Consider the following 20,385-nt stretch of genomic DNA (forward strand, 5'->3'; position numbering starts at 1 on the left):
TGCTCTGTTTCTCGGTCTGGAATACAAGGAATTTTAGGTTACTACTGGTGGACTGATTGGGCAGCTCCAGTTCATCTTTGACATAGAATTTCTGCAAATAAGAAAAAGATTCTGATACTCCTTGATGGGTTTATGAAAATTTTCAGCAAATTGATGTCAGCTGTCACCTTCCGTATGAGTGTTAACAATGCTGCTTCAGGTGAACAGAACGTTGATACAGAGTTCACACATGCCCCTGTTTCTTCTCTGCTTTATTCCTTGCTTTTCCAGTTTTGCTAACATTTCTTCCTAGATGAATGATTTTTCATCACCCTCTTTTAATTGTTGAGCTTAATATTTCCTATTAGTTGATGAAATTCTCTTTCTTTCCAAAAAAAAAAAAAAACAGAACAATCCAACAGTCTTCTCAGCTTCTTTGTGTTTGGCGTGGGAATCAAACTCTGGACTAGGAGAAATTCAGATTTCTTTCTAAAGCTTATATCAATTTTGTACTTTCTCTTTCCCACTTGGCTTTTCCCTTGCTTTTTGTTTTCGTTCTGTTTCTTCAGGGTTTCTCGTCACCCTGCTTACTGTAAAGACATGCAAGCAGACCTATATATTTTGTGCTGTCTATTTCACAAGGCAAAAACAATGACGTACAAGAGGCATGGCTTCATCATGCCAAGTCACTATCTCTGTTAATCCCTGTGATTATGTTCAGCAAGTGCAATGGATTTTTCTTTTTGAAGAAAACAAAATTAATAAACTTTATTCAGCATGTGAACCTACTCACCCAAAAAAGGAAGGAAAAAACAGTATGTGAACCAAAAGTATACAAGATATGGTGACAAGAAGTGCACACACTCAACCAACAAATACTATGACTTTCAGAAATGGTGACTAACATGGGCATGAACCTGGTCATGTCATTGGAATTAATGAAGGGTTGTCTCTGTGATTAATTCCATTCATAGTAATATAATCATGGCCTTCTGGGTGTTGGCTGCTCTGCATTTTGTAACATGAATTTGCATTTTGATACTGCACCATCTAACATAAGGAAAACCCAATTGGCCCCAACTAATTCAATGAAATTAGAGGAAGACAGCTTCTCCATAACCTCCACTCCTGCAATTGTCAGAACCAACTGCAAAATGATCCACAAAGAACGTTATTATTTTGCTCATGCAGCAAGGCTCATGCACAATATAAATGATAATTTTCCTTGGATGCATTTGACATAATAGAACATGACTAAGTTTATGTATGCCAACACTTTTCACAATTAATAGAAATACAGGACTTTTGTGTTTCATGTGATTTGCAAATGTACCCTCGCACATTGTACCTTACCTGAATACCTCTTTTGTCTAGTGTTTTCTGCAAGTCTTTTAGCATATTGATGCCACTAGTATCAATGCTGGTCAATCCTGCAGGATGAAACTGGTTAATCTACTTTAGTTTACCAACTTATTTTTTTTGGGGGGGGGGGGGGGCATGACCTGTACTCCATAGTGACAAAAGTTAAAAACGACAAAATCTAAAGAGTCAAAAACTCGGTAGATTTTGAAAATTTTAAAAAATCTTGCATTTTTTCAGCAAAATCTCGACAATAAAAATAAATTAAAAAATATAAAAATTTTATTATTTATAAGAAAATATAAATAAAACACATTTAAGAATAAAAATCTCGTGATAAATATCTGTTAAAACCATAAATATCGCAATATTTGGTAAGGTATGGAAATCTTGCAAGAAATTACCATTTTAGACTTTTCAGCAATTTCTCGCGATATTTGTTACATAGGACCAGTCATTTTTCGGATCACGAGAAAATGGTTGGCCCCAGTTTTTCTTATTTTATTTATTTATTTTTTAGTTTTGGTGACCAGCCACCGAAATAGCCACAAAAGGCTTGGTTTTTAGGCAATTTGTCATCCAAAAAGGGCCTTATGAAGGCTTGGTTTTACCAGTCCCATGGTGCTGCTCCATATCTGTTGTAGGTTCCTGGTCACTAAAAAAAAATCCTTAGAAAATTTAGTTAAATAGTCACGGTTACATTAAAAAGCCTAGGATTTAAGTGCAAAAACATTGAGGCCTGGGACCATAATCATCAGAGTCGATGAGTTGTGGCCTGGAAATAGATCAGAAAACGTAAAGTGATCTATAACTACCAAGGGTGTGTTCGGCATCAGTTAAAGCATGACAAATTGCCTAGCACTAGGTGCTTAAAGTTCAAGAAAGGATAATCAAATAAGTGGCAGTCTATCTTTTCATGTGAGCTATATTTTAGACCAAAATAATTTGATTGAGAAATAATGAGCAGTGGTGGTCGGAGTAGGAGGCAATGTGCTTTAACAGGGGTGGATGCATATTCCTCTAGGAATCTTGATACTTACCACTTATATCCAGTATTAAGTAACTTAATTCTCTTCCATTTTTGTTTGCTATATATTCTTCTTCTTCAGTTATCCACCTCCAAATCCTGCATGCAACCAAAGTCAAATAATCAAAAGAAAATACTGAGAATTTAAGGTTCTAAATTTGTTGGTCATGAGATTAGCGGCACAAAAGAACAATAGAACTCTTTCCCTATAAGGGTAGAATTTCACGTGTGCGCGTCTGTTTTTGTGTATGCATAAATAAGATATCTTGAATCCTCAAAAATTCTTTCACTAAGGGTTCTTTTGCTGACATAGTTTAAAATATATAAACATAAAAGGTTTATTTTTGGCAAATTACAGCATATTAAAAATGGTATCAAACAAGACATATTAAGAAGAAATGATGTAATAATACCAAAATAACGCCCAATACTCCAAAATGTAGCAAAGCTAGAAATCAACAAATCAAATGTACCTTAGATGAAAATAGACAAAATTAGTGAATGTTCTCCAACACATTGGCCAAAATTGTGCACTAGTTGAGAAACTATCAGAAACAAGTTTGTATTTCATAGTATAAAGTCCATTTATAAAATGCTAGTCATGCATTGGTAATACTGGGCCTGTTTAGGTACATTCAATCAAATAAAAAAATGCAGGTTTAATCTATTGTGCACGTAAAAAAAATAATCAAAAGATCAAAGAAAAAGAACCCTGATTAGGCCTGATCCATGTCGAGCCCGGCTGGACTTGGTCCTGGATCCATGTAAGGGTCTGTGATGGTCATAATTTGGAGAAAGCTTCAAAACAATTAGCAACTGTATTACAAGAATAACTACAATAGTCAAATAATGATCACTAGTTCTCCTTGTACTGTTTGTCACCTTTGTTTCAGGTAGCCTGCATTGGCAAAGTAAATAGGTGAACCCAATTGAAGAATTAGAATACCAGGAACCCTAGTTGCCTGATGAGGGAATTGCTTTAGATCAATATAGCTGGTAGTGTCTTGTACGTGGCCCAGTAAGGTGGTACCTGGCCTAGCCACATAGAGAAGAGCTTTTACCATGGAAATCCCTGCCTGCATCCATGACGGAAGAATAAAGTTACTGACAAAATTGAATAGCATTTCTGCATTAAAAAAGACCAATTTGGACACAATCTACAAGATCGAAATCAGCCCAAAATCTAACCATATCCTACTTGGGGTTTCGAGTTGGTAAATGCTGCAACTCTACTCAAGACTCCTACTAGAAATATGATCAACCAATATGGATAATTACTCCTATTTTCCTGGCAAATGACTTGAAATGCCTCAAAGGATCCTGCTACTGCATTATAGTGTTTAAGGATTTAGGATGGCACCCTCAAAATGCCATAATATCAGCCCGACTTAAATGTTCGCCGAGGGCATTTCAATTAACCAAAACTGCACATTATTGGTGTGTTTAGTGGACTTGTTCTAAGTGACCTAAAATGTTCTTGCATCAAATCACTTGCTATGTCAGAGGAATACTCCAATTTATTCTCGTGTTGTATCCCTTCTCTATATATTTAATGAAAAATGCACAAGATAGCATGTCTCATGTTCTCTGGTCGTGTCCTAATGGTATAGATCACTTGTGTAGAGCCTTTTGTGGAGCAAACAAACATAATTGCACCAAGTGACAATATTACTATGTACCCTGACCAAGCCTTCAGCAAGACTTGATCAATCCTCTTGAGAACTAGTTACTGAACTCACGGAGATCATGAGGCCGATGTCAATGCTGGCAAAGATGACACCGATGAATGCCGAGATGCAAATGCAAAAATCAAATTTGTCAACACAAAGGAGATGATAAGCTTCCTTCACATGAATCATGCTCTGCACGGCTGCGATTATGACTGCTGATAGGACCACGAGTGGACTGTAGTAGAAGAGAGGGGTCAGAAATAGGAGTGTCAACATCATTGCAATTGCTGCCACAATGTTCGAAGCTGCAGTCTCACAACCAGAGCTGTGGTTCACTGCTGATTTGGAAAGTGGACCTGCAAATTTCCAAAAGACTAGTTGTAAGAAGTAGGAAATATGCCCATCGACATGCATACCCATACACAAACAGAGAGAGAGAGAGAGAGAGAGAGAGAGAGAGAGAGAGAGAGAGAGAGAGAGAGAGAGAGAGAGAGAGAGAGAGATGCCTGTTGTTATGTAGCATGAGGTACAGGAGCCCATAATGTTCATTATCCCAAATGCCAACATTTCCTTGTTTCCATCAATTTGTTCCTGTGTAAATATGGCAAGGCTTCTTCCAACAGCAATACCCTCCTGTATTCTCAAGAAAAGTAATAAGCATGAATAAATATAGTTTCATGTATGCCAAAATTTGCCCAAGAAGCTATCGGCGGAGGCAATGAATTGTGCTTAAATAAACTTTTATCAAGTAGCTACCTGTGAAATATCCTTACAAAATAATGCATGAAGTTAAGGTTGCAGTCTGATTGTGTATCACAAATAGGAGGTTAGTAGACTCCGTGGCAGATGGCATCAACGACCTACTACAATTGCTCAATTAGCTAGGCCTACATAGATAATTGTTATGCAAAACCACAACAGAAACAAAGCAAACCACATAAATAAAGAGGAGCAAACAGGAGAAGAGACCATATTTATGTGGTTCGGCACTCAGTCCTATGTCCACTGGCGTAGGAGCAAGAAATCCACTAACAAATAGGAAGAAATACAAAGGCAAGTTACAGCTCTCTCAAAACCCTAATTCTCAATACACCCGAAACTCTGTTACTCAACTCTCAAGAGGAGGCTATAAAAATGACGAAGGGGAAAAAAACCCTAACTGGTACAAAAGGGGAAAATACAAAGCTGGATAGGTCCATACCGCAGGGGCTTTGCCCCTTGCACCCCCAAAGGGGTTTACGGTGGCTCCAATCTCCTGCTACTACCACAAACCCCTATTGGAAATCCTATTGCATGGTCACCAAAATTATTTTCGGATTGCATCATGGATTGAAGCAGGTCCAAAATTCAAGACACCCACATGCAACAGATCTCCACCTTGGCTTGAATTCCATCAAATCATCACATAATCAACAAATTTACTCCACCTTCTCCACAAGAGTCCTAAAAGACTCAACTCCACGAGCAATAAACACCAAGAAAGTTCAAGCAATGCTTGAACATAACAACTGGGAGTGACTTTGTCAACATATCAACTGAGTTGTTTGCAATACCAATCTTCTTCAGAAGAATATCACCCTGTGCAATAACATCCTGAATGAAATGGTATTTGACATCGATATACTTCATCTTCTCATGGTACATCTAGTCCTTGGTCAAGTGAATAGCACTTTGATTGTTACAATAAATAACAGTAAACTCTTGACCCAAGCTAAGCTCACCAAATATACCTCTCAACCAAATAGTCTTTTTCATTGCCTTAATCATTGTCATATGAACAACCATCTAAAGAGAACACATAACCAGTAAGTGATCTCCTCCTATCAAAATCACCTGCATAATCTCAGCCAACATATCCAATTAGTCCATCATCACATGTATCTACACACTGCTTGCGAATGAGTTTTTGGTGGACATGACATGTATCTATACACCACACTAATTGCATGTGAAATGACAAGACATGTACCAATTGCACTACAATAGGGTATATTTGACATATTCTACCTCGTCATCTGTTCGAAAGATTGAAATGAAAAGCAAGAGTACTTACAGGTTTGGCATTCATGTCAAAATGCTCTAGAACTTTGTTAACATATATTTTTTTGCAATAAATATAACTTTTCTATTGTTCGGTTCCTTTTAATTTTTATACAAAGGATCTCCTTGGCTGATCCTAAATCCTTCATTTCAAACTTATTGTTAATTGTGTCTTCAACTTCTTAATTTCATATATGGGCTTCGTTGTAATTAACATGTCATCAATATAAAAAAGCAAATAAATGAAGAAACTATCATAAAGTTTTTAACAATAAACAGAACTATCATACTTGCTTCTATAATAACCAAAGCTGGCAATAGAGTAGTCAAACTTCTTATACCACTTCCTGAACGACTACTTTAAGCCATACAATTTCTTCAAGTAAACATGGTCTTCTTTACCCTCAACCTCAAAGCCTCATAGGTACATGTATAATTGCAGGTATGGCACGACAAGTTCAAAAGATATGGGTATATATATATATATATATATATATATATATATATATATATATATATATATATATATATATATATATATATATATATATATATATGTGTGTGTGTGTGTGTGTGTTTTAAATATAAAAGAGAAAGAAGAGGTAAAATAACTTTTTTTTAAAATAAGTGTTTTCCTTTTATTATAAAAAGAAAGGGACCCCATTCCCACCACCTCTCTCTCTCTTTGTATAAGAAGAAGAAGGAGGAGGTAGGTACCCCTTCGCTCTCTCTTTTCCCACTCCCTCCCTCTCTCTTGTCCTCCCCCTGCTCTCTCTCTCTCTCATTCTCCCCCCCCTCTCATTTACCCCCTTCTCTCTCATCCACCCCCACCAAGTCAGCGCCCCAAAAAAGAGAGAGGGAGAGGGTGGAACGAGAGAATAAGATAGGGGGGTACAAAGAGAGAGGGCGTACCAGGTCATCGGGGACAAGGGGAGACAAGAAGCAGAGTGGGCGAAGACAAGAGAGAGAGTTTATCGCGGTGAGGGGGGACCAAAATAGTCTCACCCCTTTGACCACATGTCAAACACCACAAAAAAATGGATCAAGTTGAAGTTGAACCCAATCCATCACTTACTTAGACCCAACCCATGACGTACTTGCACATCGTGCAATACCCGTACCCATGTCCTGTCTTGTTGACACGAGTATGACACCTCATGTGGAGTGTTCGTGTGACACAACTTCAGGTTGATCTATTCTTTCAAGTCACCATGTAATAAAGTTGTTTTAACATCAAGTTGCTCTAATTCTAAATCATACATTGCAACTAAAGTAATCAAAATACGAATAAAGCAACTAATTGTGCCTTGTATCTTGCATTAGAAGAGAACACATCATTAAAATTAACTACTTGCACTTGACTATAGCCTTTCACAACTAATTGTGCCTTGTATCTTGCATTTTTCAATCCTGAGATACTTTCTTTTTTCTAAAGACTCATTTGCCACCAATAATTTTTTTTTTTAGGCTTCACGTGCTCTTAAGTTTTATTTTTATAAAAAAAAATCAAAATTTTCATGCATATCAACCAACCACTTAGCAAAATTCGAAGAAGAAATAGCCTACAATATGATGATGGTTCACCAATATCAATTGTTTCTACTACTGATAAGACATATGCATAGCCATATCTCTGAGGTGGTCTAATATCTCTCCTTTGTCTCTCTCTAGCAATCATATATTGCTCCACCTCCTCCCCCCATTTAAGGAGTTACTTTTACTTGAATATCACTATGCAACTGAACTGACTGATCAGGTGAAGGAATCACATGCTTAGGTGTATAATCACCAATCTCCAACTCTACCTTTTCTACTAAATTCTGTATGTTCTGTGCATTTTCTACAGTAGATTGAGAAGAGGATTCATCTTTTAGATGCAACATGGAAGTCTCATAAAAAATGACCTCTACTAATTATAAACATATGAGACTTCAAATCAGAACACCACAATCTATAACCATTTACACCTGACGCATAGCCAAGGAAGATACATCAGGACAACCAAATATTCTTAAATTTGAATATTCAGCAGGGCTACCAGACCATACCTCTTCTAGACATTTGCATTGTATAGACATTAATGGAGATCGGTTCACCAAATAGAACAACATATTAATAACTTATGCCCAAAACTCCTTTCTCAATCCTGCATTAGACAACATGCATCAAGCTCTTTCCAATAGGGTTCTGTTCATGCATTTTGCAACCCCATTCTATTCTTGTCTTTACAATAGTACAATGTTTAAGAATCCCTTCATTCTTACCCAACTCATTAAACTCATATGCTTTCCAGTTTGCTTTTCAAGTAAAGTCTTCCATTATTTAAAGGTCTTAAATACTTCACTTTTGTGCTTCAAAAAATAAACCCAAACCTTCTTAGAGTAATCATCAATAAAGATAAGCAAATAATGAGCACCACCTTTGAAAGTAACCTTTGCGGTTCCCCAAAGGTTTGAATGAATATAATCCAAAGTGTCCATTGTACTGTGAATTCCAATATTAAAACTAACAATTTTCTGCTTTTCAAAAACACAATGTTCACAAAACTCTAGTTTTCTTGTGCTCTGGTCACACAAAAGATCTCTCTTGCTCAGGACAGTCAAGCCTCTCTAACTCATATAACCTAGTCTCATATGCCATAACTTGGTAATGTCTAAATCACGGGGAGATGATAAAGAAATGACAACTAAACTTGTAACAATAGGACCCTACAATACATATAGCCTCCCAAACTTTCTCCTTTCATCACAATAATACCTTAACTGATTTTTATGACTCCACCTTCAAATGAATACTTGCACTCATTTGCATCAAGAGGGTCCAAAGAGATAAGATTCTTAAATTTGAAACATATTTAACATCGGTTAGAGTTTTAGCTACACCATCATGCATCCCTTACCAACAACTTTATATGATGGATTATTGCTTATTAACACAACTCCAATCTACAGGTTCATATGTAGAGAACCAATCTCTATTGGGACACATATGGAATAAGCAATTAGTCACAAATCCATTCATCCTTAGGCCCAATTTTATCTTCGGTTACTAACAAAATGCCAGATTCATCATTTGATTGCGCAATATTGGCATCTATCTTTTTCTTAACTTTGTTATCAACTTGATATTGCTTGTTCTTCAACTTAAAGCATTAGACTTGATGTGTCCCTTATTATGACAATAATTTCACGTCAAATTCTTATATCAAGATTTCGATTTAGACTTATATTTAATACTATTCATATCTCTTTCCTTAGTCCTCCCTCTAACAGCAAAGCCCACTGAATGATCTTCACTTTCATTAACAATAAACTCTATCAATTTTCACTACTCATTGGTCTTAACCTCATCTATTGTGACATACTTCCTTCCATAATCATGGAGTCTCTAAAATTCTTATACGAGGAAGGCAAAAAACACAATAATAAAATGGCTTGATCGTCATCAATCTTAACATCTATGTTTTTCAATTCCATGAATAATATATCCAAATTCACTGATATGAGATTTAATGGGCGTGCCTTCCTACACAATCGTTGCTTTAAGACCAAATGATCATTTAGTCAAATACAACTTTGTTAACTTCTCCCAAACATCAACAACTGTCTTCTCCATAAGAACCTCCTAGAAAACATCATTCACTGAAAAGAGTTGAATAGTGATTAAGACTGGCATCCAACTCGTTCCAATTATGATTGCTCATGGTGGGACTCTTCTTCACCTTTCTGAATAGTACCTTCTTCAATCTGGTCTGAGTCAAAACAACAATCATCCACACTTGTCATAAACTAAAACTCATGATGCTGAACTTTATTGACATTATGGAATCTCCAATTGGTAAAAACGCTTTATACCAATTTGTTATGCAAAACCACAATGGAAACAAAGCAAACCACACAAATAAAGATGAGAAAAAAAGAGAAGAAACAAAGTTTACGTGGTTCTCAGGCCTATGTCCATGAGCAAAGGAGTAAGAAATCTACTAGAAAATACAGATGTGAGATACAGAGCTCTCAAAGCCCTAATTCTTCATACATTGAAAACTCTCTTACCCAACTCTCAGGAGGAATCAACTATAAAAATGATGAAAGGGCAAAAAACCTATCCGATACAAAAAGAAAAATTACAAAACTAGATTGGTCCATACCACACTTCTGGAGAGGTTTGTGGTGGGCTCAGATCTCAGGCCTAATGGCGTGATCCCTCCACTACCACCACAAATCCCCAATGAAAATCTCATTGTACGGTCATCAAAATATTTTCTGATTAGGTCATGGATCATAGCAAGCCCAAAATTGAAGACATCGACAACAACAATATATAGCATCATTCAACAACTTACTACAACCATGCTCAATTGGCCAACCCTACATAGATTATATATAGCATGGTTCAATAATGGCCTTGTCCAAGTGCCCCTAAAGCACACCTCATTAGTAGTGGGTGGCATGAAGATTCTCAAGATGATGGATGCCACATCAAATCCCATTGCTATCAAGATATACCTCACTGCTTTCACTAGTAGTCCTCATAAGGCATGAGGGTTAGTGGAATTCTAGGGGTTTACTTCTTGCGGAGGCAGACTCATTAAGTGACATTTATCATTAGGAGGGTTCCTTACAAAAATGGCACATTTTTCGAAATACCTAGCAATTTGACAAATTTTCCTACATATCTAAAATTTCAATTCTCAAATTTTTAAGAGATTTTTACCCCTCCACAAATATAGCACAGCCTTCGCAACTCTTGCTAATGTCCCCAAAATGTGTGAACCTCTATAAAAAAATGACATATGCATGAGGACATTAGCAAATATAGTACGACCTTCACAACTCCATGGTTGCAAATGTTGTATTGTATTTGTGAATGTCTTTTTTTAGAAGACGTTCGCAAATGTGTGAGGACATCCGGCCTTTAGTAGTGTTTTTGAAGCGCTGCTAAAGGTTCCAGTTTCGTTGGGACCTTTAGCAATGTTTCAAAACGCCACTAAAAACAATTGAAAAAATAATGGGCGCATCCCCGCAAGGGCTTTTAGCGGGCATTTTGAAGCACCACTAAAGGTGCCAATGGAACTGGGACCTTTAGCGATGCTTCAAAAGTACCGCGTCTATTTTGCATTTTAAAGCAGCTATCACTGTTTTTCACAAATGTGAGAGTATTTTGTTAAAAGAAGTTGGTCCCTGTAATGTGCAAACCTCCTTTAATTAAATACTCTCACATTTGCCAATGTCCTCACACATTTGTAAACGTCCTCCATAAAAAAAATGGCATAGACAAGAGGACATTTACAAATACAGTACGACTCAACTATAAGAATTGTGAAGGTCCTCTTGTCTGTGTAGTTTTGTTTTTTTATGGAGGTTCGCACATTTTGGGGACATTTGCATGTAAGAATTATAAAAGTCATACTTTATTTGTGGAGGGGTAAAATGTTCTTAAAAATTTGAAAATCAAAATTTTGGATATGCCAAAGATTTTGTCAAAATGCCAAGTATTTCATAAAACACAGCATTTTGCAAGGATAGTACTGTCATTTTTTTTTCCATTAAGTTCAAAGAAGATATTGTTTGAGAAAAAGTCATATAAGGAAAAAACTTTACGGCCTCACCCTGGTTAGGTGATCAGACACAAAACACAAAAAATCAGTATGTAGCGATTTTGTGTAAAACAGACACAGAAAATCGCTATGCCGATAGTGATTTCTATGGAAAATGCAAAACACAGAAAATCGCTACAAGCACAGCAATTTTCTGTGTTTTGTGTTGTCCAAGTACTTTGTAAAGTACTCAGACCCGATCATTGCATCTGCTCAGCCTCCACTTCATTGTGCTTCTGCTTTTATAAGCTTTAGGGCTTAATAGAGAAACTATCTATTTCAAGAGCACTGTAGTTCACGTTTCTAACCGCTAGTGCCACGAACCCTGTTGTGATCCCAGCCTTCAATGTGGTTCCAAAGTACTGTGACTGGAAATTCAAACTTGATACGGACAGAGGATTCAGTCCCTTCTTCAGCTTGCCAACCTACAATCAGAGATCAACTTGATCAAGTCATTGTAGTCTGAGAAATAGAATTCCATCAAATAAAAAAGAATGATTAAAATGGCGATGGTTGGTGTTATACATGTGATCCCGTGAACTACTTTTTCCATGTCATGCATATTCCACCAAACAAGGAAAGGGACTTGATCTAGGTGACAAATGTTTCTTATGTACTGGAAATTGACGCGGTTTTACTGCAATAATTTCATACTGCATCGAAATTTCTAATTTTACTTTGATATATTTGTAAATTTCTATATTAGTTTATATTCGTGACATATTTTCCAAGATTTCCCAAAAAGAATTTTTTTTTAGTTTGCTGCTAGGTTTTCCTTGCCGAGAAAATCCCAATATCAAGATCTATGAAACTGACTATTGGAATATGGGATGCAGTCGACCATATATGATTGAGGTTAGATTTCCAGCATTGTCCAAGCTAAATCGGACTAAGTTTGAATCAACAAAGAAATGAAGATGGCCCTTATCCATCTGGGTGCAAAGAAAAGATTTAGCTCCTTTTAGTCCTTGACAGTATCTGGGCAGGTTTTAGTTTTGTCAAGAAAGCCCGTATTAAAATTCATATTCAAGATGTAGAAACAACAAGGAAAATCTTGGAGAAGAATTTGGATTTTATTTCTGAACACTTACTAGCAGAGAGCACATCCACGTAGGCTGATTGGCAAGAATTACAGTATGATGGTTGTGAAGTCATCGCATTTTCCCACTTTCAAATGACTCATGATGTATATATGATGTGCAGAAGTTTTCTTTCAAAAAAAAAAAAGATGAGCACAAGTTCAAACTGTTCTTTCCAGTGGTAAAAGCAAGCATAAGTTGTTCTCAATATGTTCCTTATGGCCACCAACATTTACTTGGATTCTTAGACCATTCTATTTTCAATATATAGCATGTTAAAGACAAACAAACTTACTATAAATTACACATTACCTTTCCATTGTCAAAAAACATAAACTATTTTCAAAATGACGTTCCCTATGCTTAGAATATGCTACTATCATGTAAGCTACAAAATCCTTACTCTTTTCTTTCTTTTTCTAAATGAAAGAGAAGTGAAAACAGAGACTTACAATCGGAATCCCATGATGCTCAGCGTGAGTAAGATACACTAGAATGCTTCCAACTATTACAGAAACCAATGGACTGATGGCTGAAATCCAGAATAGCCGCGGCCTCCTTTTACTCTGCATTTGTTTATCCAAAAACCAAGATACCAAAAGGATAATCAGTATGGTGCATAAGTACATGATTGCATATTGGCAATACTGCATCAGTGGATTGACTTTTTAATGCCATCATTTGTCGTTATATCAATCAGTAATTAATCGTAATACCTCCTTCCCCTTTCTCCTTGAATGCCTATGTAAGTAACTTGTCAACATAATCAGCACGTAATTCCAAGGCTCTTGCATTGCTTGTGCACAAATCTTGTATGTGAAATGTTATATAGTAAAACAATATAGCAGAGTGATGCCAAGAAGAGCTCATCACAGCTGGTTAGTGGCTCTACTTAAGATGTTCAAGTTGGAGGTTATGAGTTTGATACCTGGGGTGAGCATGATGAGGGACTATTCATTTCTTCATTCAAAGGAAAGAAAATTTTGATGTCCAAATTGTCTCACAGTCAAACGGCCTTTTCCTGCCGGAAAGGGGTCGCTATCCTATGGGATGTGAAATAAACGGAGCCAGTGGGTTAGCCCATGTGAGCCCCAAGGTTTCCCCGAGGGATGCGCTTTTTTCATATGAAAGAGCTCCAGCAAGGGCCTTCTGGCTAAGCATTTTCCCGTGGAAAAATGGAGGATGGAACAGTTGATTTGACAACAAATTTTTTTTATGTTTTGAAACCACCACCGTGCATGCCTTCAATCACTTATGAAAGCAGTGGGTCCCATCAGAAAGTGATGATGTCATCATTTTACAATGAAAGGTGGTGATTTCAGAACACAAAAATTTTGTGTTTTGTCAGATCACCTGATCACTGGGGACAATGTGGGCACCATAGGAACCCAGTGGTGTCTCGAGGGAAATGCCTTCCCTTCTCACCCCATGAAACAAATGAACCCTGCGGGTATGTTTGATAGCTTCTCTACGGGTGAATGAAATGAACAAAAAGGATGAAACAGAACATTGGTTTTGTTCTTTTCGTAACAACTGTTTCAAGTCCAATATTTGTTTAGACCATATTCAGATGCTATATTCCAAATGTCCGTTGTTTGATGACAATGTGCAAATAACTTGAACAGTCATGAATAATGGGTCTTAGTTTTGGATATTATGACCCAATTCAATTTTGTTACAAGGCACCGTTATGGAATGCCTTTTGCTATGAGAGGGAAACTTTGGATCAAAAGTCATCCCCGGTAGGAGGAAGGTGCGGCTTGATTTTGACTAGAAAATGGCTGGATGGTCCTGCCAAACTATGATTGCCACACGCAACCCTGAGGCCACCCCCCTCACCCACCAAGGAGTCTACTGCTTCGGCCCTGCGGACACCATTCACTATATATCTAGATCTTTGATTTTCATCTAAATGATCAAGAAAATGAACTCGTTAAAGTGTCAGCTTAAATACCATACAAATTGAAATGGACATTCCACTGCTGCTGCTCCACTTCCATCTATCACAAAAGTCTACTTCAAAAGGTGGTGGATTTTAATAGTCAAGTTTTAGTTGGTCTCAATAAAGCAATAAAATAAACCTTAAAATTGGAAAATGAAATAAAAAAAAGACAATTCTGGTTTCATCATTACTATGTAGCGTGCCATGAAAAGGAAGAGAAGGATCAATATGCCTAGGACAGCACTCTGCCATCTCCACTGCACGTCACAGAAAAGAAAATTAGAAAATTTCTACACGAAATGATCAACAGCAGCGGGTACTGATAAAAAGAAGCAGGGACAAAAAAATGAGACAAATGCAACAAATCATTGTAAATTAATTAAGGTTAAAGATTAGAAGTGTGAGATAAGTTAGGAAAGTTGACAAACGGTTTTTCTCAACCACTATAAATGTGTGAACAAATGTGTACAATCAGACATTTTGTTGTTCATCTTAAGTAATACGATTTCTAAAAGCACCATAAAATCATATTTTTCAAGAAAAACTATGACTGGATATAATATAAGGGGTCTCATATGTAAACATTTTTATATGTTAGGGCATGTCCGACAGCTCTTTTTTAGAAGGATTTGAAATCTTTTTTTATTTCAAATCCTGGCATCTCAAATCACATTTTTTTTTGTGATTTGAGATCTCCAAGGAAGCAAATACAAATCACATGTGAACCCAAACAGACATCGTGTGATTTGAGATTAGGGATGGCAGTGGACCGGGAAAAATGGGGTCTCCTAGACCGAGGATAGAGGACATGAAACTAGGGATGACAGTGGACCGGGGTGGGGGCGGGGGACAAGGACTCCACCCCCGCCCATCTCAAAATCCGACATCCATCCCCACACAGGGATGAATTTTAACCTTCACCCCCGCCTCCATCCCCGTTTCAAGTCCTCCATCCCCGGTACAAATGGGGGCAAGGCGTTCGGGGGCCCCGTTTCTCCTCGGACTATAGTCATCCCTTAAAGGATTGGGAATGGGGCAAGGCGGGGATTGGGACGGGGCGGGGAGGGGGAGAGCGTAAGTCCATCCTCGCCTCCATCCTTGCACGGGGATAGATTTTAACCTTCATCCCCGCCTCCATCCCCATTTCATGCCCTTCATCCCCGGTCCAAACGGGGCGAGGAGAGGCGGGCCCGGTTGTCCCCCGGTCCACTGCCATCCCTACATGAAACGGGGGGATGGAGGCAAGGATGAAGGTTAAAATGAAAACACGTGCGGGGATGGAGGAGAGGATGAACTTATGCTTTCCCCTGCCCATCCCCATCCCCACCTTATTCTGCCCCATCCCGTCCACGATCCTTCTTTAGGGATGGTAGTGGACTGAGGGGAAACGGGCTCTGCTCTGCCTCACCCCGTTTAGACTTGGGATGGAGGACATGAAACGGGGATGGAGGTTAAAATCAAAATCTGTGAGGGGATGGAGGGAAGGATTCTGAGATGGGGCCTGGTGGAGACCTTGTCCCCCGCCCATGCCCTGGTCCACTGCCACCCTATTTGAGATCTCGTGTTTGGTTGCTCATTTTCAATTAGAAAGTGATTCAAAAAGATTTCAAATCCTTTCTAAAAGGGAACTGCCGAACATGCCCTAGGTGTATGAAATTCTAGAAAAATAGTAGCATTAAATAATCTAGTAGGTACGGAAGTATTCTAGATCAATTGATCAACATCTGGGTCTGTCGAAAGAGCAAATGGACTTATGCAACTTGGATGAGGCATATGTTTGGCAATCGATATTGGAATTCGATAATCTTTGTACTGTTGGAAAGCTTATTTGAGAGTTACAACTGCTAAAACTATTTTGAAGGTTATCCGAGCTTGTTTAATTGGTCAATCGAGCAAGTCAAGGTTTAACGTAGTATATATAGTAAAGTTTGACTAAACATGTCTCCTTATCCAAAATTAGTTAAAGTTGATTGAAAAGCCAAAATTAATGTAATTGACAGGTTCTAGAAACATATGAACTCATGCAATCTATAATGTAACTTATCTCATTAATTAGGTAAGTATTTCTTGTTTTAGCCACTAGCAGGATCATATCCTAATTAGAAAAATAAAATGAAAATATAATTAGAAAACAAGATACTCAGTATAAATATGGGCTCTCAGTATCAAAATGAAGAGAGAGTTTGGTGGTTAATAAAAGCAAAGAGAGTCATTTCCCAAAGTTTCTTTGTGTTCATCTTTTACGTAACCTATTCGGGCAGCTTGGAGGAAGAGATTTTTCCTCTCCTAGCTCTGGATCCTTAAAGAAGATATAAGAATATTTTTTGCATGTTAACACGTAAATGAAGATAGAAGAAAACAAAAAGCAAAGAGTACCTCATGAGATTGAGAGAAAACAGATCGCATGACAGAAACCACATCAGTTTTACGAGTAAACTTCACCAATCCAAGCATGCCTTTGAGCTGTTGAAGAATGATTATCGTCGCTGTTCCTCCCATGAATCCAACGATGGTTGCATGAGAAAGAAAGTCTACCAATATCCCAAGCCTACATACAAAGTGCAGAAATAATTAATAAGTGCACTACAAAAAAAGTATTCCTTTACTGGCGCGAGAAACTTGCCAGTAAAGGTCTATACTGGTGTTGTCAAACCTTCAGTAAGTATGCCAGAGTTGCTCATGCAGGTACAGCCTTTACTGGTGCGAAAATGTATAGAGACATGTTGCAATCTCTAAGGTTATTGAAAGCCTAGACCTAGGTCGAGCTGACTAGTGCCATGAATCAAAGCTGAAGTAGGATGGTGAAGAGCTGAAGTGACGGGAACCTTACCTAAAGAAGCCCAATGCAGCTTGGAGGATGCCAGAAATTAGTGTAGAGGTGAAGACCAAGTTGAGATACAGAGCTGGGTCTTGCGTGGGTGAGACCGCCTGACCTATTATGGAAGATAGAAGAAGAGAAGATGTGGCCACCGTCCCAATGGCAAGGCATTTGGAGCTGCCCAGCACTGCATAAATGAGTGGAGGAACAAAACTGGAATCTGAAAAAAAAGAGAGTTCATGTTAGTTGACTTGTAGTCATGTGAACAGTTGATTGATGTTAAGGGCCTGTTTGGAATCTCGGCGCTGGAATGGGCATTTAGACATTTGGTGTTCCCCAGGCAAAATCTTGGTCAAACGCCCATGGTGGTTCCGTTTGGAATCTCGCGCCAAGATGGATGTTTACGCGTTTGGGATGGGAAGTGAGGCCCTTCCTCAAATGCATAACTCTATAAATGCCCATCCCAGCTACTGATCTCAAACAGGCCCTAAGTAGCACTCTCTCCATGAGAGAGAGGGAGAGAGGGGCAAAAACATAACACAAAATATATACATGGGTGAGAAAAAACTGTCATGAGAACTAAAGACTCACATGAAGGGAGGTGTGACTTCAAATCTCATGAAAGCCTCTACCACAGAAATTATGGTTGAGAAAACTTTCACAAGAATTAAAGTCACATAGGGGGAGATGTGACTTCAAAGCCCATGAAAGTCTCTCTCTCTCTCTCTCTCTCTCTCTCTCTCTCTATATATATATATATATATATATATATATATATATATTTTCTAGGACAGTAGGTTCCATGTTCAATTTGAATTTCTTGTTACATGAGGAATTATTTATTTTCCCATGAAAATAAATCACTTTCCCACTTCCTGATTCTGCAATAATGGGTGTCGGGGAAAAATTAAATTCACTTTCACTTGTGAAAATGATTCACATCTTTTACAATCCTATGTATCAATTTCTTCTGTTTGTTTTGACTGATGTAAATTGAGATATGATTCACTTTTGCATGTTTGTCTTATGCTATAATAAGTTGGAGATCCAACTAATTTCTTAAATTAGGCTTACTTTCATATCCAAAGAAGCTGGATCCAATAATTTTCATTTAGTTATTGTTCCACATAAAATCCCATCTAAATTTAAATGTATTAGGTGCAAAATATAAATGTTTTACAATGGATAAATATTTGATAAATGTCAAAGCCAAATCAAGATTCTATTTCATATAGATTCGATTAAGTTGTGTTTTTGGTAATTTGTATATCCAACACAAACTTTTTGAGGGAGAGAGAGATAGAGTATAAAGCATAAATTATGAATGAGAATGACTTTAGTGGGAATTGAAGTCATAGCGGGAAAGTGTGACTTCAAATCTTTTTTTTTTTATGATGAGGAACCCTTGCTGAAGTGAAAAAAAAACCCGGGTAAGACCCCACGACCACCCTGCCTTATGTAGCCCACCTCTGAAAGCTACGGACACAACCGTGCGCCAGTAGGGTTTGATTAGGTGTCTTCATCTCAGCACCTTCACAACCACCCCACAGGCCACGCGGAGTACACAGTTCAAATCTCTTGAAAGTCACTTTGGCCGATATCTATTTTCTCATTAAGTAGAGATAATGGATTCAGTGTTTGAATAGACGTACAGTTTATAAGAGAAAGTATTTATTTTAGATCAAAATTAAATACCTCAATTTCCGCTTTTCAAACGTGCCCTAGAGTTTTCATAGCTTGCATTCATGGCCGGCCTTGTGAGGGTTTGGTAAATTTCATAAAAAGACCTATTTTCCTCCTGATATTCCAAAGACAGACCTATTTTTCCTGGAAAGACATTATGAGATAATTATTTAAAAAAATTTCAAACAATTTAAATTTCTTCCTTAAACGCATGTGTTTAGAGTTTAACTATAAGATACCATAACATTGCTAAATTATGGTGTTATATATTAAGCAATGTTATCATCCTTTTTTACTGTTGGTTTGTATGGGTTCTTTTGTCTCTACAGGGTTCCTCATGTTTTCAATGAAATTCATGGCTTCTTCTGCACATGAATAATATATATATATATATATATATATATATATATATAGAGAGAGAGAGAGAGAGAGAGAGAGAGCGAGAGAGAGAGAGGCTTACATAGGCCAATGATCGGGGGAATGCAGGCCAAATTGGCATAGCTTATGCCCTGGGGGATGGCTAGGCTTGTGATGGTTATCCCTGACACCAGGTCTGACTTCACCATCCCCAACCTGTACTTGGGACCCCATTCCAGTATGGGCAAGAAGTATCGCAGCACCCAAACCGTTTTCTGCCAATGCGTTCGGCCCGCGATTTGCAGGAACGGATCGTCGGGGAAGAAGGTCTCCTTCAACGATGATCGCAGGCTAGTAAAGAACCCTCTGGGTGCAGGTATCCACCTCCTCCTCCCTTCTTCCTCTATGTCAGCCATGGCTTCCTTTGGCAGAGAGAGAGAGAGAGAGAGAGAGAGAGAGAGAGAGAGAGAGAGAACCACAACCCTGAAAAAATCCACACACACACACGTATATATATAGTACAAACTGGTTCGTCTTAAACCTGTATTTCCAAGAATCAACCTGTTTTTTAATTGGGTCTAAGTTTTTGAGCCGGCCAGTGGTTTACTATTAATACGTCATTTGGGTCTAATCTATTGAGTCTAGGTGAGGTTCTGCATGACGAATTTACACCATTCGTTCCAACGGCTACCTCAATGCAGCCTGTGGGAAAGTCCTTGTTTTCAACTAGAAAACTGAAGTCCAGTCTTTTGGACAGTTGTTTATAAACTAATGAGCAATTCTGTATTGCAAGAGGAAGCTAATTTATCGAAATTAGGCAATTTGAGTCTAAACT

General features: G+C 37.9%; 1 protein-coding gene across 1 annotated transcript; it reads right to left on the reverse strand.

The window, feature by feature from the left end:
• Positions 1-420: 420 nt before the first annotated feature.
• Positions 421-19,966, reverse strand: LOC149834427 (sulfate transporter 3.1-like). The gene is made up of 12 exons (XM_090009363.1): positions 19,654-19,966; positions 17,523-17,730; positions 17,069-17,240; positions 14,884-14,949; positions 13,203-13,316; positions 11,980-12,096; positions 4,542-4,668; positions 4,105-4,391; positions 3,248-3,441; positions 2,379-2,464; positions 1,333-1,409; positions 421-1,126 (listed from the first exon to the last, which is right to left on the reverse strand). The coding sequence occupies exons 1-12, from the start codon at positions 19,964-19,966 to the stop codon at positions 962-964; spliced, it is 1,926 nt and encodes a 641-aa protein (XP_089865489.1). The 3' UTR covers positions 421-961.
• Positions 19,967-20,385: the final 419 nt, after the last annotated feature.

Source organism: Nuphar pumila, chromosome 6 (genome assembly GCF_984573655.1).
Source record: "Nuphar pumila chromosome 6, dmNupPumi1.hap1.1, whole genome shotgun sequence".
NCBI classification, from domain to species: Eukaryota; Viridiplantae; Streptophyta; class Magnoliopsida; order Nymphaeales; family Nymphaeaceae; genus Nuphar; species Nuphar pumila.